Raw genomic sequence first — 20,450 nt, forward strand, 5'->3', positions numbered from 1 at the left:
TGATTTAGGAGAGTTGTTTGATTATCACTGATTAATTGTAATTAAATCCTGTATCTCTTGAGGATATTTGATTTGTTCTTTTGGCTGGGCTACCCCTTCCTGTTTCCTAATATGGCTTGTAATTTTTTGCTGATGTCTAGGCATCTGAATATATTGGTGAATTTACTCTGATGGGTAATTTCTCTCTTTTGTCTAATTTTTTTTCCATAGCTCTTCTTTGATATTTGGTTCAACTTATTCTCAGTCTTTAAAATTACTCAGCTTAAGTTTTCAAAATGGGACCAGCAGCTCACTAGTGGGGGCAGATTTTCTCCCAGGAGTTGGATAAAGAGAGTGCACAGTTTCTCTCCATACAATTTCCAGACCTGCCAACAGATGGCGATAGTCAGTACACATTTCCACACAGGTGTTTCAGTCTTGGCTTTCCTGTGTTCTTATGTTGAATCTCCAGAGCAGAGATTCAGAGTGGCTTTGCTGGCCAAATTCACTGAAGAAAAGCACACCCACCCCCCTCCCTTTTCCCTTGAAACAGTTGACAGGGAAAAAGATAGCCCCTCTCAGTCAGTTGCATTGAGCCAGGTGTTTTATCCCAGCTTAATCTCTTGGAGGTGTAAGAGGGGAGCCCTTCCTGGCACTTTGGGGGCTTGGTAACTCACATTTGTTGTTTCGGCTTCTTTATCTTTCTGTCTTTCACCCTCCTTGGAATTGGGTGGCACTGTCCTGTTCTGCTGACTTCCAAAGCAGGTCCCTTGGACAGCTTTGGCTCTTTCTGTATTGTTTTTGTGAGAGCATTCAGCTCTGCCTGTTCCCCTCTTTTTTTTAATTTAATTAAAGAAGTTGTAAGTGTATAGAAAGACCATGCAGAAAATACAGAGTTCCCAGGTACCCACCCCCATGTTTAATATTTTACATTTGTATGGTGTCTTTGTTACAGTTGATGAGAGAATGTATTTTTAATTGTACTGTTAACTATAATCCATCATTAACTTTAGGGTTCACTTTTTGTGTGGTACAGTCCTCTGAGTTTTTTTTAACTTTTGTTCTAGCAACATATATGCTACCTAAAATCCCGCCTTTTAACCACATTCCATTGTTAATGTGTTAATTCAGGGTTGTTAATTTCATTCACAAAGTTGTGTTATAATCATGACTATACATTACCAAAACTTTTCCATCAACCCAAACAGACTGTACCAATTAAGAATTAACTCCCCATTTCCTACCTCCACTTCAGCCCCTGGTAACCTGTATTCTAGTTTCTGATTCTGTGAATTTGTTTATACTAATTATTTCATATCAGTGATATATAATATTTGTCTTTTTTTTAATTTAATTTAATTTTTTAAATATTACATTCAAAAAATATGAGGTCCCATTCAACCCCACCACCCCCACCCCCCACTCCCCCCACAGCAACACTCTCTCCCATCATCATGACACATCCATTGCACCTGGTAAGTACATCTCTGAGCATCACTGCACCCCATAGTCAATGGTCCACATCATAGCCCACATTCTCCCACGTTCCATCCAGTGGGCCCTGGGGGGATCTACAATGTCCCGTAATTGACCGTGAAGCACCACCCAGGACAACTGCACGTCCCGAAAACGCCTCCCCATCTCATCTCTTCCTCCCATTCCCCGCACCCAGCAGCCACCATGGCCACCCTTCCCACACCAATGCCACATTTTCTCTGTGGACATTGGATTGGTTGTGTCCATTGCACATCTATGTCAAGTGGGGGCTTAGATTCCACATGGATACTGGATGCACTCCTCCTGCTTTCAGTTGTAGACAGTCTAGGCTCCATGGTGTGGTGGTTGACCTTCTTCAACTCCATGTTAGCTGAGTGGAGTAAGTCCAATAAATCAGAGTGTAGGAGCTGAAGTCTAATATTTGTCTTTTTGTGTCTGGCTTATTTCACTCAACATGATGTCTTCAGGGTTCATCCACGTTGTTGCATGTATCAGAACATTGTTCCTTTTCGTGGCTGAATAATATTCCATTTTGCATATATACCACATTTTGTTTATCCGTTCATCTATTGATGGACACTTTGGTTGCTTCCATCTTTTGACAATTGTGAATAATGCCACTGTGAACATTGGTGTGCAAGTATCTGTTCAAGTTTCTGCTATCAGTCCTTTGGGGTATTTAACTAGAAGCATGATTGCTAGGTCATATAGAAATCCCATACTTAACTTTCTCATGAACCACCAAATTGTTTTTTATTGCAAGTGCCCCGTTTTACAGTCTCACCAACAAGGCACAAGTGTTCCTATTTCTCTGCAACCTCTATAACATTTGCTATTTATTTATTTATTTTTTAATACTTGGAATTCTAGGGAATATCAAATGGTGTCTCAGTGTTTTGATTTGCATTTCCTTACCTAATGGCTAATGATGTTTAGCCTCTTTTCATGTGCTTTTTGGCCATTTGTGTAAACTCTTAGGGAAATGTCTTTCAGTCATTTTCCAATTGGGTTGTCTTTTTGTCGTTGAGTTGTAGAATTTTAAAAATAAATTCTGGACATCAAACTTTTATCAGATTGTGGTTTCCAAATATTTTCTCCCATTCTGTAGGTTGTCTTTTTACTTTAATGAGAGTCCATTGGTGCAAAAAAGATTTTCATTTTGATTAAGTTCCTTTTATCTATTTTTCCTTTTGTTGCTCATGCTTTGGATATAAAGTCTAAGAAACCATTGCCTAACATGATGTCCTAAATATGCTTCCCTACATTTTATTCTAGGATTTTTACAGTCCTGGCTCTTATATTTAGTTCTTTAATCCATTTTGAGTTAATTTTTGTGTATTGTAAGAGGGAGGAACCCCTCTTCATTCTTTTGCATGTAGATATCCAGCTTTCCCCATACCATTTATTGAAGAGACTGTTCTTTCTACAATGAGTAGACTTGGTAGCCTTAATCCAAAGTCAACTGGAAAAAAAAAAAAAAAAAAGTCAACTGGCCGTAGACGTGAAGGTCTGTTTTTAAACTTTCAGTTTGATTCTATTTGTCTCTAAGTTTGCCCTGTACCAGTACCATACTCTTTCGACCATTATGGTTTTGTAGTAAATTTCAAAACTGGGAAGTATGAGTCCTCTACTTTAATTCTTCTTTTTTAAGATATGTATGTCTATTTGATACTCCTTACTCTTACATATAAATTTGATGATTAGTTTTTCCATTTCTGCAAAAAAGACTTTTGTAATTTTTGATTGGGAGTGCATTGAACCTATAAATTGCTTTGGGTAGAATTGTCATTTCACAATATTTAGTCTTCCAATTCATGAGTGTGGAGTGTCCTTCCATTTATTTAGGTCCTTTTTCATTTCTTTTAGCAATGTTTTGTAGTTTTTACTAAGTACCAGTGATCCAAGTATCCCAGGTATCAGGAACAAGAATGTGGTAGGGGTATTCTCTACTACCCCATAGGAATTCTTCAAACTTAAGATGCTTTTCTATTTATACTTAGAGACTCTACTTGTATATCCTGTCTCTGGGTCTTCCTCCCTTTACTTCTGATTTTTCTCTCACATGGGGTTTTTAGTCTTATACTCATTTCCCTGTTCATTCTGCTTTGATATTTTCTCTATAATACCAACTGGAGTTAAGACTTTAAGCAGTAACTTTGCAAAGTGACCATTTCCAGCAGCTATTTCAGCTAACTAACTAATCAGATGTTTAGGTTTTTATATGATCTTTCTTAATACTAATTTATGTTTAATGTTATCCTAGCAAGACTTCTTTCTTTGAAGACGTTGTGATGACTACTATTTCTCTCAGTTCTTACATGGTGGTAAGTGAGTGGGATTCAGATCTTGGCTTCATGTACATCTTCTCTGAGGCTTGATTTTCTACATCTGTTATTTTCTGTCAGTTGACCAGGATTGAGTTAAATATGTCTTTTCTTTCATTGTATCCCAAATCAGTGAAGAGGGCATTTTATCAGTGAAGAGAGCACTTAACCCACATTTTACTAACATAAATTTTTCTTTACATATGCAGGGTGAAGTCTCATTGTGTTAGGCAGGAAAGGGAAGGAGAGATGTTTCAGTATCTGGTGAATTAAGAACGACATAAAAAATCAGTAAAGACAGGGCTGCTGTTTTTATATTGTGCTACATAATATTTAAATAAATTTGCCTGTAATTTATCTTCAAATGCTACATTTTAACTCAGGTTATATTCTGGCTTTTTTGAGAGTAAAATTCATGTTCTGTGTCCACACTAATATGTTCACCTACTATAAACATTATTTCCTATGGTAATAGAATAAGTAATTGTTTTTATATACGTCACAGCTGGCCTCAGACTACCTCAAATCATTTGTGTCTTTTGGAGCTTGCTGCCAAAAATCAGAAATTTAAAATTGATCTAGTCTGACATGGGTTGACTTTGAAAACCTATTAGTTTATTTAGAACATTGTATTATTATTGTTGTTGGTTTTTAAGATGCTGAGTCTTCACCAAGCTCTTCTTACTAATATAATTTCTAAGCTTTTACTGTCCTTTTACTGAGGACCAGCTTCTCTTGTATAAGTCTAGCTCCTTATTGTTAAAGGTTAATAATGAGAATAATGAAATAATCAGTTGTTTGTACAGTCATGATTGGCAGGAGTTATTAGAATAAGAATCCACTCAAAAGTAATGCTTAGATTAGGAAAATGTTAAGAAATACTGAAACAAGTCATCATTTTTGACATTTAAGAAGTAATATTCCCATATGTAATCATGATGACTTGTTTTAAAAGTATTTGAATAGAATTATCTCATTGAACAGAAATTTTTATACCTGTAACATACCTAATTAAGTATAAAGAAGAGTAAGGGTTCAGAAATGATCTGAAGGAAAAAAGACCTGAGGAGGAAATTACCACATTGAGAGATAAGGAACAGAACCTCTCTCTTGGATAGAAATATCCGTCTCCTAGACACCTAAACATAGGTCATTAGGTGACCTTCCCAATTTAGTATCTTCATCTTAACCACTGTGCACGTTTGGAGGAGCTGTGCAAAGGGTACCCCAGGTTAGGTTGCCATGTTCTTTACCCATGCCAAACTGTAAAAAATATGGGGAGGTATGTATGGGCAGAAAACTACCTGCTGATGATTTTGTTAATTATGTTCTGACTTAATTAGTGTTATGAAAAACAAAACAAAAGACAAAAGCCTTATTTTAATCCCTTTATGTTTAATATATTTAGAAATTTATATGTAAATTACCAGAATAGTATCATCACTTCTCCCCTTCCTTTATTTTTTTAAGAATAGTTCTGAGATTAAATTCACCCTTTAAAAGCATACAGTTCAATAGTTTTGAGTATATTTACAGAGCCATGTAATTATCGCCATTAATTAATTCTACATTTTCATTAGTCCCCCAAATGAGCAGTCATTCCCCATTTCCACTCCCCAAACCTCTAAAAACTACCTGTATTCTTTCTGTCTATATGAATTTCCTATTCTGAACATTTTATATAAATGAAATCAGCTAATATGTGGCCTTTTGTGTCTAACATCTTTCTTTAGCATAATGTTTTCTGCTTTATCCATACTATAGTGTATATCAGTACTTCATTCCTTTTCACAATTTAATAATAATAGTCCATTACATAGATATATCACATTTGCTTATTTATCAGCTGATAGACATTTGAGTTTTGTACTTTTTTGCTATTACTAATAATGCTGATAGAATATGCATGTACAAGATTTTGTGTGGATGTGTATTTTCACTTCTCTTGGGTATATATCTAGGAATGGAATTCCTGGTTTATATGGTTAATTCTAAGTTTAACTTTTTGAGGAACTGTTAAATTGTTTTCTATAATGACTGCACCATTTTATATTCCCATCAGCAATGTATGAGGGTTCCAGTTTCTCCTTATCACCACTAATAGTTATTTTGGTTTTTTAAAAATTATTATGTCTCCTATGGATGCAAAGTGGTATCTCATTGTGGTCTTATTTGCATTTTCTTAATGACTAATGATGTTGGGTGACTTTTCATGAACCTGTTGTGGCCATTTCTATATCTTCTTTGGGGAAATAACTGTTCAAATCCTTTGCCCATTTTAAAAATTGGGTGAATAATCTTTTTATTTGTTAAGTTGTAAGAGGTCTTTTTATATTCTGCATGCCAGTTCTTTATCAGATATATGATATGCAAATATTTTCTCCCATTCTGTGGGTTGTCTTTTTAATTTCTTAATAGAAATTAAGCAACTTTGTGCCCTTTGAAACACAAAGTTTTATTTCGAATTTCGAATTTATCTATTTTTCTTTGATTGCTTGTGCTTTTGGTGCCATGTCAAAGAAATTATTGCCTAATCCAAGGTCATAAAGATCTACAAATGCTGATGCTTTCTTCTTTAAGTTTTATAGTTTTAGCTCTTATATATAGTTCTGTGGTATGCTTTGAGTTAGCTTTTGTATATGGTGTGAGATAGCCAGTTTCATTCTTTTGCATGTGTTTGCATTTGTTTTTATTTATTAGGGTTTTCTGCAAATGTAATGACCTTTGCTGCTGTCTTTGTGAATTAACGTTTCTTTTGGGGTATATGTACTGTGCTCATCTGAAAACTATATTCACTTATTCTCTTACTGAATATGACTGCATTTCTTTCTCTATTTATTGGAATCTGAAAAGCAGCACTGATGGATTCAGTATGAATCCATTTCTTAGGTTTTTTCCCTTAATTTGCAATCTCACCTCTTCAGCTACAGTATAGAGAATGCCAAGAACTCCTAAGCCTCTATCAGAAATATCTATCAGAACAGCAGGAGAAGCTCACCTTGTCTCTCTCAGAACTTGGTACTGCTAGGATGCAGGAGCAACAGGTAAGCATATTTCTTCTTACCTTTTCTTGTCTTTAATGGATCAGCAAGATAGTAGAAGAGACACTTGTCTTTTCCTTTAATTGATTCATAGTATATGGTGTTGGCTTAAAACATGCAAATGGAATGTATGATTGAATTGGTGTCTTTTTACCTCCCTCTCTTCTTTTTCTTCTCCTGTTTCTGGGGCCCAGAGATTAGGAATGATTATTTGAAGCAGGCTGTGGGTTGTATGAAAGCACAGCAGGAATGGTAAAGAAAACTCACTGCACTGTTGCTTAATGAAGATCAGGTGGGCTGTTTTGTTACTCATTGTCCTTAAGGAAAACATTGATAAGCCTTTCCTAACTCATGCATACATTTTTTTAAAAATAATAAAAATGAAACAGTGACTTATAAAAACTTTAATTGGATAAAGTTGGAATATTTTGAATGATTATATGTGTATATATGTATGTTAATTATAGAAATATGTATGCATTTCTGTATAAACATTGATATTCATCTTATCAAATGTGATTTATTTTATAATTAAATGAATACTCAGAACCCTCCAATTGTGATGTGAAACAAGCTTTAAAGTAATACTTCTTGCTCTTTAGCAACCAATATTTGATGTCTTTTTCATATCCATATGAATTTAAATCTTCAAATCTATGAAAATAAGCTTTGCATATTAAGTTTACATGTTCTTTTCATATAATGGAAAGAACATTGCAGTAGGGTCAAAGTCATGCATATTAAGTGTTAAAGCATAGATAATGGACTCAGGTATTATCCTTCCCTTTGAATGGTATCAGATCATAAAGGGCAGAGTTTGGAGGCTTTTGCAGCCCTTCTAAAGAACACCATTGCTATTCAACTTGGAGACAACTGTACAGACAGGTTAAGAGTTTGGACAAGGGAACTCCTGTTTTGAACCTAAAGCTTATACATATGTAAAGTTAAAATAATAATAATAGTTAAAACTTTGCTTTAATGTGGTATAGCCAAGACTTTTAGCATATCATGGTTTCTGAAGTCACAAAATTTTTAAGAGATGGTCAAAGTGTGGATGATTCATCCCTCTTTTAATCTGAAGTATCTTCTTTGTTCTGTTTTCCAAAGTCCTGGGTTATAAAATGAGGGGTAGGTAAAGTGACAATTAATCTTGATTGTTTATATGAATTTTCCCTGCCATTTTGAAAATAGTTCACACAGTTTTTAAAGTAGTCCTTGCTATTGCTCTCTTGGGCAGGCTAGTTCTAGTGTGATGTTTATTTCTGGCCCTTATTTTTGCTTTCTCTTTTCCTCTCTTTCCATGACATAGGTGTGTACAGAAGACACACAACTGAAGGGCAACCCGCTTTGCACGTAAAAGTAGTCTTATATTCTAAAGATACAAACTGAACTTCAAGAAATAGTGACTCATATGGGGAAAATCTATGATTAAGTAGAAGGGTGTAGTTGTACTGTGGATGGGTATGACAGTGGTGGAGTGATGCTTTTGGGTTCAGTGGTGCTAATCTGTGAGAGGGTAGTGTGGGGAGGGTTGGGTTGAACTATCTATGGAACTGGGGAGAGTTTGGGGAAAGGAGCAAGTGAACTCTGGGGATTTGCAAGTCTATGGTTGAAACTACAACGTTGGGAATGTTCTTTTGGCAAATATGGCAGGGGAGGATTACTGGATATGGGGGATGTGCATTCAGAACAGAGTGCACCTGGGGCAGGCGTCTATGAAATATGTAAGTGTTCATCTTGTCATAGTGTGTTATATCAGTAGGTGGAGACCCACACAATAAACAAGAAAATATTAAACTCCTATTCTGGGGAGTCATGCTGTGTTCTCAGAGGGTCAAGAGTCTCTCAAGAACATAGGCAATGCCTAATATAGGAAAACAAACCAGTATGTCAAGCCCCAATATTATTGCAAGTAACCATGAATCTTATTCTTTAAAAAGTGAAACTTAGTGGTTAGATGAATATAATACATGGAACATAGGGCATTTTTAGAGCATTAAATTGTTCTTCATGATCTTGCAATAATAGATACAGGCCATTTTAAATTTCATCCAAATTTATAAAAGTATACAGCCCAAAATGTAAATCATAATGTAAACTATTGACCATGGTTAGCAGCAGTGCTCCAATATTTGTACATCAATTGTAACAAATGTACCATCCACATGTAAAATGTTATTAACCCAGGAGAGGGGAAAAGGAGGGAGGGCGTTGGGTATATGGGAATCCCCTATATTTTCGATGTGACTTTTCCATAATCTAATGCTTCTTTGAAGATAAAATGAGAAAAATAAGACACTGGGAGAATAAATGGAAGGAAATGTCACTGTACATACAACAGATCTTACAGTGATGAAAGACGTAATGTCTTAAAAGTTTCTTTTATATTTAAAATTTTTTAAAGTATTTTGTATTTTATGTTATTTTAAAAACTATCACTGTTAGTTCATTTTCTTATTATTTTTATTTGATTATTTTCTTGGCTTCATCTTTTGAGAGGTTTTGGATCACAGAAGGGTGGCAGCTGTGGCAGGGGAGGAATTGGTGCGGGATGTCAGTGATGGGGGAATGCATGGGAAGGGATTCACCTGGGTAATACGTCTAAGACATATGTATGTGTTCAGGTATTCATGGGGCATTGTCATGGTGGATGGAGTTCCACACAATAAGCAAAAGAATATTGAATTCTCATCCTGGAGAGTTCTGCTACATTCTCTAATGGGACAGCAAGAATCCCCTGACTACAGGGAGATGAACCATTGCACCGGGCCCTTGATATTGATGATTGTACTTGCGAACCTTTTCTTTTAACATTGAAACTTAGCCTAGTATTGTATGTTGCCCAGGAGTTACCCCCTAAGGACCTCCTTGTTGCTCAAAGGTGGCCTCTCTGTACACTAAAAGCATATAACCACACTACCTTCTCCCCAGTGTGGGACTTGACTCCCAGGGGTGAGCCTCCCTGGCACATTATTACCAAGCACCAGCTAGCACTGCACCTGGAAAAAGACCTTGACCATAAGGGGAAATGGTAAATACAAATGAATTCTTATGGTAAGTGATTTCAAAGTGAGTCAGGAGGTCATTTCAGAGGTTATGCTTATGCATGTCTCAGCAGGATCTCATTACTGCCACAGTAAATATTTCCTCAAATAGCTGGACTCCTGTGAGATCTAGAGACATCTAGACACTATAGACAGGACAGACAGCTCGGGATTTTGGTGCCCTGCCAGTGGGCCTTACCTTGGAATTTATGGTCCCCAGTGTGGCAAAGTTGACTTATTTGTGGTTTCCCTACACATGGCTCTTCTGCCCCTTCTATTTGAACCTATAGTTAGTACTATACTTGATAGGTATATATCTAAGAGACTTAAATCTTTGGTCCATCCATGTGCCAGTTGGGCCCTGAATCTCAGCAGAGTTGCAACACTTACTTTCCAGTTAATTGGACTCACCCAGGACAACTAACAAGGTGATGATGATAGACAGCTCCCATATCAAGGAATAGAAAGTCTGCAACTGAAAGCAAGATAATTCCATCCATCTGCCCCAGGGGATCTAAGCCCTCTCTCAATTAGGAACAAAGTGGGCATCACCATCCACGAATCCTCAAGATTGGGGAACGAACAATGGACTAAAGTAGACTTATTATTCTACTAAAGACTTATTGTTATTCTAGCAATGGAAAAATTTTATCATTGACTTGGAGGCAGTGGCCACTGGAGGTTCTGAGGGGTTGGAGAGGGAAAAAATAGCTGTAATATGGGGGCATTTTCAGGACATTGAAATTGTTCTAAAAGACATTGAAATGACAGATAGAAGCCATTGTATATTTTGTCGTAACATACAAAATTGATCGGGATGGAGTATAAACTATAATGTAAACTATAACCCATGGGAGTGGGGCTTATGGGAATCCCCTATATATATTTTTTAATACCCCCACCTTGTGACTTTTTGCTTGCTGTCTGCTCTCTGTGTCCATTTGCTGTGTGTTCTTCTGCATTTTTGCTTATCTCCCTTTTGATTGCATCACCTTGCTGAGTCAGCTCTCCATGGTACTTGTGGGCCGGTGGCACTCCGCAGCATGTGAGCAAACCTGCCTTCACAAGGAGGCCGGGGATGCCAACCCAGGGCCTCACATGTGGTAGACAGGAGCCCAGCTGATTGAGCCACAGCCGCTTTCCTCCCCTATATTTTTTATATAACATTTATGTAACCTAAAGTTTCTTTAAAATTAAAATAAAACAAAATAAAAAAGAAATAATCACCAGGGTACTCTAAAGTCATCTATCCTACTTCTGAAATTGAGAGAAAAAAATTTCTCAAATATTAATGTTTTATGTTTAAGCTAGTGATTTCTTGGAGGTTTCCCTAGAGAACAATCATAGTTACCACTGCCTCCCTTAACCTTAACCTTGAAAGGCACAACTAAAAATATCATAATTGCTACAGTGAAAATGGTGGCCAAGTACATGGAGTGAAAGAACCCTCAAAAAGAAGACTACGTGAATTTTCATTTTGACTTACTCATAAGAATATTTAAAACCATGTTTCCAGAAAGTAGCTGGTCAAGTTTTGGATTATGTCTTACATATAATGATAATGGAACTGAGCATTGAAGACTACTTGTAGACTCTGCTATTTGAACCTAGAGAGAAATAAAATTCTTTTTGAATACCAAGTGGAGACAGTCACCTTGTTTCCCATGCTGTCTGGTTTGTTCTTTGTGGGAGTCTTTTTTAAGCTTAGTGAAGGGAAGTACCTTTTCTTTTCCTCATAGGAATTGGATAAGTTTAGCTGGCAACCTAATTCTTGGCAGATGGGCATCCTTGTGAAGATTCTGAACCTGAATGGGGAAACTAACCTGATCCTTATTACTATTTACCTTGGTGAAGTTAAGTGTTTTCTTTATGTTCTCATAAATAGACTGTGCCCATTTCTGTCAAAGCACCTTTCTTGTTATTTTGTAATCATTATTTAGTCATCCATTTCCCTCACCAAACTTTATTGAAAACAGGCATCATGTTGCATTTGTCTTTGTATACCCAGAGCCTAGCATATATTGCTTGGATTAATATTATTTATTTTTATTTAGCAAATATTTATATGGTACATATGTGTGTCAGCCATTGTTCTAAGTGCTAAACACAAGTTGAATCATTTAATTTTTACAATAACCCAATGTGGTAAGGTAGGTTATTATCCCCATTTATACATGAGGACTCCAAGATACACAAAGAATGAATGACTTGCTCAAGATCATACAGCTATCATGTGACCAAGTCAAGATAAGAAACCAGGTAGTCTTACCCTGAAGTGTGTTGAAGAAAGAAAAAATTGAAATGGTTCTGAACTGTTGACATTTTGAATTAGATGTACTTGTTTCTAAAATGTGACTAACTCTCTGCTCTTAATTTGACATACAAGTTTTTGAACATCAGAACATAAATATGCTAGAGAACTTGTGTATCTTTGCCTTACCTGTGAATAGCTACAATGCCAGATAGAACATAAAATTTCATTTATTCTCAAAATAAAAATTTTTTAAAACAGTCTCACTTCCAGATTTTGTAATGGAGATGACAGCAGTTCATTTGTCATGATGCATTTGACTTTGAAGGACTTATTCTGCTGCTTCATGTTGGTTGCCATCAGGTTCAAATTGCATGTTACAGGGTTTGCTATAGTTTTATTAAATCTATAGTTCTTCGGAAGAATGCCCTAGCATACAATTTTTTTTTTTACTTCTACCATTTCCTTGAAATAAATTGTTCTATTTACAAGGTGAATTTTTCCCTTATTCCCTCCTTCCTCCTTCTTTCTTGCTCTGCCTCAAAGACAAATGTATTCTGCATTCATTGTGTAATACATAGAGCATCACATTTTCTTTGCTATGGGTTCCAGAGAGGTTCTTCACTTGTTCTATTTAGATTGGGTATTTCATTGATGTGTGTCTGTTACTCTGTTTTTCTTTTCATAAGAAACAGTTCTTACCTACAGTATAACCTTGTTCTTGGACATGGGAGCATCTAGTAACTAGAGTTTTGGCCACTGTACTTTTTTAGAATATAGCTTTTCTTGTCACAATCGAGTGTTATTCCTTCTCTTGAATCTTAACTTAAGCAAAGTTACCTCAAACCATGATGTTTATAACTTCTACTTTTGTCTTATTTTATAGATTTATGATTTTAGAAATATTTTGATATTTCCTCAGTGCTTTTTATATTAGGAAAAAGCACAGGCAACATTTTGAGTGACTTTTCCCACTCTAGTTTCAAGATGTTGGTGTGCAAGCCTGGTATAGCAGAAAGAAGTTGGGTGATCGTGATATTGAAGGCCAGGATGTGAGAAATCTCTGAGAAGGAAGATTTATTAACAGCTGGGTGGGCCTGGCAGACTTCTGTCCAAAAAAACCGAGCCTTGAATAGAATTTCTAGGTCCTTTTATACAGAGGATGTAGGAGCAGGGGGTCAAGTGGTGCTTTTATGCAAAAAGGACTTTCTTTGTTAGTTTCTTAGAGTTTTAGAGGTTTGTTTAGAAACTAGGTAGGTTTGAATTAACATATTGCCCACATTCCAGGTAAGCTTGAATTAACATATCGCCCACATTCCAGGTAAGATTGAATTAACATATCACCCACATTCAAATACACGTTCAGCCTGCATCCTTCCTGAATATTCAAAGCCTATAGAGCCTATATCACTTAATTGGCTTCCTGGAAACAAGGCAAACTTGGATATAGAATTAGATAAGTTTGAATTCATGCAACAGCCATATTATTTCCCCCCTTTGATGCATGGTTAAGGTTGTTAAGCTTCGGTATCACTATTGTCAGAGTCTCTCTGGACTGACTGGTATGTATGTAGAGCCATGAGATGGGTGACTGTGTTTTTACTATACTATTTATTAGGGCATGTATCCTGCTTATGATGAAGGGGAAGAGTCAAGGGAGTATGGTGCCTCCTCCTATGAGGAAGGCAATTATTCCCACTAGAAGTTTGAAATTTTCTACTATCAATTGCCAATTTCCAAAGGGATTACTTAAATTCCAACCATTCCAGATTTGCACTGGAACATGAGCAATTTTTACCATTTTGTTTGTAATTTCATCGATAACCTTTCCAGTGCTGTCTAGTTCAAGGTAGCAATTAGAGAGATTGCACTTTCCGCAAATTCCCCCTTCAGCTGCCAGGAGATAGTCTAGGGCAAGATGGTTTTGATAGATAGCATTTCTGAATTTGTTTGCTGTTGGGCTAGTAAGGTTAGAGCATGGGTGATTTCATTAGTTATTATTTCTACCATGACTTGTAAGTAAATGATTCATTTTAGCATATAGATAGGGATTCGATTCGATAACCCCACATGCCATCCTCCACCCAAGTTGCTGGCCCATAGTACTGGACTATACATTCAGAGTGTCATTCGTCCTCTGTCCAGGTAATGACAGCTCTTTTTTCTGTTATGTTTTTATATACTGGTTGGCTCAGCTCTTTCCCTCCTGCAAGGGAATGAGGAAGAAGGAGGGTTTTATTGTACCGAGCATACAAGTACCACACCAATTTTGGGGAAGTTCTTGGAATGCAACTTTCCCACAAAACCAGTATAGACCATTTGGGGCAGTAAAGGGCCCCTTTGCAGTGGAGTTCCATACTCTGATTAATTTGGGGAAAGTACAATTTATGAGAATGAGGTTAGAGTCATTCCATGTTCTCCAAGGCTCCATTGTATAGGTGGTGTGGTTTTGGAATCTTCCCCCCATACATGTTAGGTTTCCAACAGGTGTAGAGGAGTTTAGGCATACCCTTGAAGCACAACATTTTCCTATGACAGAAGTTTGCAGGGGCCATATACCATCCCGGGGGATAGGATTATATGGTTGACTGTAACTGTATTTTTTAGTTTCTCAGGGCCATTGGTCTCCCACATTAGTACCTCTGCATACGTAGCATGAGGAGACATTTAAGGCTGCCCCTACTACCTCAGATAGATTTATAAAGAGGTTTTTTGCTACTTGCAAATGGAATGGAAAAAGGTTTTTCCATTTCTTCATAGAAGGAGTAGAACACAGACTGGGCTTTACTTATGAGTAGGTGTTCCTGATACCAGACCCAGATATAGACTCCTGAGTCTATTCCTTTACCGTCAATGTGGAGGCCCATTTGGACTCTCTGGGTCTGCCAGGATTCAGGGTTTAGGATGGTGAGATTTAAGGGGTTACATTGACTGTGTGGACAGTTAGTTGGGGCCATTCCTTTGGTGAGGACAGTTGTTTTTCTAGTTGTATTTGAGAGCCAGGTGGCCCATGTGACACAGGACCAGTAGGAGAAGTAGTATGCACCAGGTGTTTGCACCAGTAGCTCTCCCCCCCCCCCCTTGGGCTGCACTTTTCATTTCTGGAACACACAAATACTTACTGTTATGAGTATATTCCTGCTCCCAGCTGAGCCCTCCACAGTGTTCCATGGTGTCGTGGAGTCTATGACCTGACATGAGTCAAATAGGAGGGACACTCATTGGTTCTGGCTAGTGACTGGGGTGGAGTTAAGTAACTACCTGTCTTGAGTAGATGCTCTTATTTCCCACTGACAGGAGACTGTTGGGGGCTTGGAGTCAAAGCAGGTTATTTGGCTGGATACCTTACAGACACTATAGGAGTTTCCCTGAAACTGGCAGATGGTTATATGTAATGGCTATGATATATTAACATATTGACTTGGGCCCACATTTCACACTTCTTGGATACATGGCTCACACTCTGTGATGCTGACCTGGGACCATGGGAGGGTCAGGGTTAGGAATAGGGAAAATAACCAAAGGGACATTGTAACTGGGATTAAACCAGATTCCTACTCTTCAGCTATGCGTAGACCAATCAGCTTCCGGGGTGTAATTGGAGCAGAGCTCTGTGTTCTGTCCTCAACCTTCGGCCATGCATGGACCAGTCAGCTTCCGAGTTGTGACTGGAGCAGGGCTTGGCATCTTGCTCTTTCGCAGGCTGAGTTTGGTTGAGTTGTGGGTGTCTGGAATACAGGTCCAGGACTCTGAGGCAACTTGTTTGACCTGGCTATGGTGTATCCACAGGGTGATTTCAGCTACTTTAACTGCAGTGGGGGTGGATAATATGACAAGATAGGGTCCTCGCCATCGAGGGGTTAGTGGAGCTGATTTCCAGTCTTTCACCCAGACTGCATCTCCTAGTTGGTACAGGTATATGGAGCTACTTAAACTAATGGGGGCTCTTTCTTGGATCCAGTGATGCATGTTTTGTAGGGTTCTTCCTAAACTGATCATTTGCTGAGCTTTTGATAGGTTTCCTCTTTTTCTGAGGTCCCTTCTGTATTTTGGATTAAGGGGGGTGGCCTCCTAAAGAGGATTTCATAAGGCATTAGGCTTAGCTTTTTTGGTTTGGGCTGGCTTGAACTTGGAGGAGGGCACACAGGAGTACTTGCACCCATGCTATCCCAGTTTCTTGGCAAATCTTGGCAATATGTCTTTATTGTACAGTTCATTTGCTCTACTTTCCCTGAGGTTTGAGGACAGTAAGCAGTGTGCAGTTTCAATTGGATGCAGAGTGCTTTGGCAATGTTTTGAGTGATTTTAGAAACCAAGGCGGGTCCGTTGTCAGAGCCAATTGAGAGTGGTAGCCCATATCAAGGAATGATTTCCCTGAGCAGAATTTTGGCCACTTCAGCCTTTTCGGTCCGAGTGGGGAACGCTTCCACCTAGCTGGAAAAGGTGCAGACGAGGACTAGGAGGTATTTGTAGCCTTCGGATCATGGCATTTTAGTGAAATCAACTACTAGATCTTTGAGAGGCATATTGCTGATTTGTTGGATTCCTGAGGCTCCTGTGGGTTCCTGGCAAGGGTTATTCTTTGCACATGTCACACACTGCTGGCATACAGCATGGGTGATAGCGGCTAGACTTGGGATGTAGAAGAATCTTTGTAACACTTCTTTAAGATGGATTTTTCCCAAGTGTGTGTTTTCATGGTAGTCCTGAACTGTGGTTGTGGCTAATACTTGAGGCACAACTATTCTGTAATCGATCAATGTCCACTACCCTTGTGCTCCTTGTGTCCCACTCTCAGCGTGTATCCACTCTCTCTTGGCTTGAGTATATTGTAGTTCCCGGTGATTCAGAGGCTGGGGGATGAAAGCAGACAGCGTGTACTGGAGTTTCTGATAATTAAGAGGTTGGGGAATGAGGACAATGACTAGGTCCTCAGATAGGGATCCCTCCTGTGTGGCTCTTTTTGCTTCAGCATCTGCCCTCCAATTTCCTTGAGGGATAGGGCTGTGGTTTGTCTGGTGTCCCTTGCAGTGCATCATGGCTACTTTGGTGGGCTTCCAAACTGCTTTTAGTAGTTCCAGAATCTGTGTGCCGTATTTAATGTCCTCTCCTCCTAAGTTAGAGTCCTTTTTGTTTGTATAAGGCTCCATGCACATGCAGGGTAAGGAAGACATATTTGGAGTCTGTGTAGATGTTAACCTTGGTCCCAGTCAGCATTTGTAGGGCTCGGGTGAGGGCAATGAGTTCGCTTTTTGTGTTAATGTGTTATCCGGGAAATGCTGGGCTTTCACTGTGGTTTTGGAGGTCACCACAGTATTTCCAGCTTGCCAGTCACTGCCCTGAACAAAGCTACTCCTATCTGTGAAGAACTCTATGTTGGGATTTGGTAGTGGCTGGTCTTGGAGGTCTGGCCACCTGGAATATACTTCTTGCAATATTTCCAAGTAATTATGGGTTAGAACCCCCAGCTCAACAGGTAGCAGGGTAGCAAGATTCAGGGCTTTTACGAGTTCCAGTTGGGTGGATGGGTTTTCACATAGTAGGGTTTGATATTGAACCAGGTGGCTGTTATTAAGCCAGTGTGTTCCACTGGCTTCTAAGATTGTGATTACTACATGTGGAACCCAAACAATTATAGGCTGCCCAAGAGTTAATTTTATGGCTTCTAGTATTAGCATTCCTGCAGCTGCTACAGCTTGCAGGCATGGGGGCCATCCCTGGGCTACAGTGTTCAGTTATTTGGCCAAATAGACTACAGGTCTTTGCCAGGAACCCAGGTACTGAGTGAGTACTCTTACTGCGATGCCTTGGCAATTATGGATGTAGAGGTAGAATGGTTTACTGAGATCTAGAAGCCCAAGGTGCTTCCATCAGAGCCCACTTGAGAGCAGTGAAAGCATCTTTCTGTGGGCTTTCCCTGAGCAGGGGTTCACGATCTCCCCCCCTTTGTGGCTTCATACAAAGTGTGGGTGAGGACCCCAAAATTGGGCATCCAGATGCAGCAGAATCCAGCCACTCCAAGGAATTCTCACAACCTTTGGTAAGTGCTGAGCTCAGGGATGCTACAGATTGCTTCTTTTCTTTCAGGTCCTAATTCACGGAGCCCCTGTGCTATTTTGTAACCTAGATACTTGACCTGAGGTAGGCAGATTTGGGGTTTCTTTTTAGACACCCAATAACCCTTTTGTTGCAGATGTTTTAAGAGGGCATGTGTTCTACTAGCACAGTTTTGGTAGGTGAGACTTCTGAGGATGAGGTCATCTACATATCAGTGGAGAAAACAATTATGGCTTTCTGGTTTAAAGGACTTGAGATCACTGGCCAAGGCTTGTCCAAAAATAGTGGGTGAATTTTTGAATCCCTGAGGGAGCCATGTCCAGGTTAGCTGTTGCTTTTTGCTGGAACTCAGATTGTCCCATGTAAACGCAAAGATCGGTTGACTCTGGGGTGCTATTTGAATGCAGAAGGAGGTGTCTTTGAGATCTAGGCAGGATACCCTTGATGAGGGTATCAAGCTGAGGAGAGTATAAGAGTTGGAGACCGCTGGTGTAGGGTCACTACTGCTGAGTTGACCGCTTGCAAGTCCTGAGCCAGGCAATAGTCCCCATTGGCCTTTTTAACTGGGAAGAGTGGGGTATTCCGTGGACATTGACATGGCTTTAGTATGCCTTCATTCAGCAATTTCTGAATATGTAACCGGATTTTGTCTTGTATTTCATGTAGAATGGAATATTGCTTTATGCTTACTGGGCTGGCTGTGGGTTTTATTTCAACAACAATTGGGGGAATGGTGTATGCCATCCCCGTTGGGTTGCCTTCTGCCCAAAGTTTGGGTACATCTGTAAAGGGGAGCTGTGTGACCATAAATTGACCAGCTTCGCTGAGGCAGAACAATCTCTATTCTTCCTGCAGAGGGAGGGTTAACGCTCTTGTTGGAAGCTTTGGTGGCCCCAGTGTTAATGTGGATTGCCCTGTGGCATCAAAGGTAATCTAAGCTTGTAGTTTAGACAGCAGGTCCCAACCCAGGAGGGGGACCAGGCATTCTGGGAGATACAGGAACTCATGAGTGACTTCTTTACACCCAATGTTACAGGTCCTGGCTTGGAGAAAAGGCCACTGGGTGCTTTTATCAGTTGCTCCTATGATAGTGGCTTGTCTTTTTGATAATGGCCTGATGGTCTGGTCATTAAAGAGTCTTACGCCCCAGTGTCGACCATCATATGTATGGTGTAGCCCCCAGTTTGAACTCTGACCATAGGCTCTCTGGGGCCAGGAGAATAGGAGCCTATTCTGTCCTAATAGTCCTCATTAGAGTCCTCTATCCCCACAAGTCTGATGAGCTGATTTGCACGTTTTCCTTCCAAATTTTTGTGAACCCAGGGTTTACTTGCAATTCCCCATTTGCTCTCCTGGCTAATGGTTTGGCCATCTTCTTGGGGGTGACAGGGTCTAGTGGCCTATTGGGGCACTCCTACTTCCAGTGTCCTTCCTCCTTGCAGTACGGGCACTGATTTCGCCCTAGGGGTGGGCCCCACCTCCTTGGGGCAGGGGCATCCCAGTTTACTTTCCTTGACACAGGGTTGCTTCTTTCGACTATTGCTGCTACAATCGTCAGTTTTCATTTTCCAGTTTTCCTCTCTCCTGGTTTCTACATTGTGGTTGATGTAAACTTTGGTGGCTACCTCCATGAGCTGGGAAATGTTCATACCAATGAACCTGTCAAAATCCTGTACCTTTGTTTGGATGTCAGCCTCTGATTGGGCAACAAATGCTGCATTGAGCATTGTTTGGCTTTCGGGAGCATCCGGGTTAAAGGGCATGTATACATAAAACACCTTGCACAGTTGCTCGTAAAAATGAGCAGGACTTTCATCAAGAGTCTGTAGGACTTTGGTGGTCTTTACCATGTTTACTTCCTTTTGGCTTCCAGCTCTGAACCCTTCGACTAAGGCCCTATGGAAAGTTTCTAGTTGGTTGAACCTGGTCATGTCATTGGGATCCCATTGGTGATCCTCGTCTGGAAGCTGTGTGCAGACATATTGGTCTCTGTTCAGGATTCCCTCAGATGGGTGATCTTTGAGCCAGATTAGAGCCCCTTGTGTGACTTGCATTCTCTCCCTAAAGTTGAGTAAGGTCATGAGGAGTTGTTTACAGTCAGCCCAGGTGGGTTTGTAGGTTTATATGATGGACTGGAAGAGGTCCGTCATGACCTGAGGCTTCTCCGAGTATGGTGGGGTGTGACTTTTCCAGGTAAAGAGGTCGATGGTAGTGAAGGGTTGATACAAGGACATTTGGTTTCCTCCTTGGATCTGGC

At 39.4% G+C, this 20,450-nt stretch overlaps 1 protein-coding gene across 1 annotated transcript in view; it reads left to right on the top strand.

The window, feature by feature from the left end:
• Positions 1-20,450, top strand: part of KIAA1328 (KIAA1328 ortholog) — a 403,146-nt gene that overhangs the window by 147,297 nt on the left and 235,399 nt on the right. The window contains exon 6 of the mRNA XM_058277168.1: positions 6,717-6,844. Coding sequence (XP_058133151.1) covers positions 6,717-6,844 — 128 coding nt within the window. The remainder of the gene's footprint in view (positions 1-6,716; positions 6,845-20,450) is intronic.

Source organism: Dasypus novemcinctus, chromosome 16 (assembly GCF_030445035.2).
Source record: "Dasypus novemcinctus isolate mDasNov1 chromosome 16, mDasNov1.1.hap2, whole genome shotgun sequence".
NCBI lineage: Eukaryota > Metazoa > Chordata > Mammalia > Cingulata > Dasypodidae > Dasypus > Dasypus novemcinctus.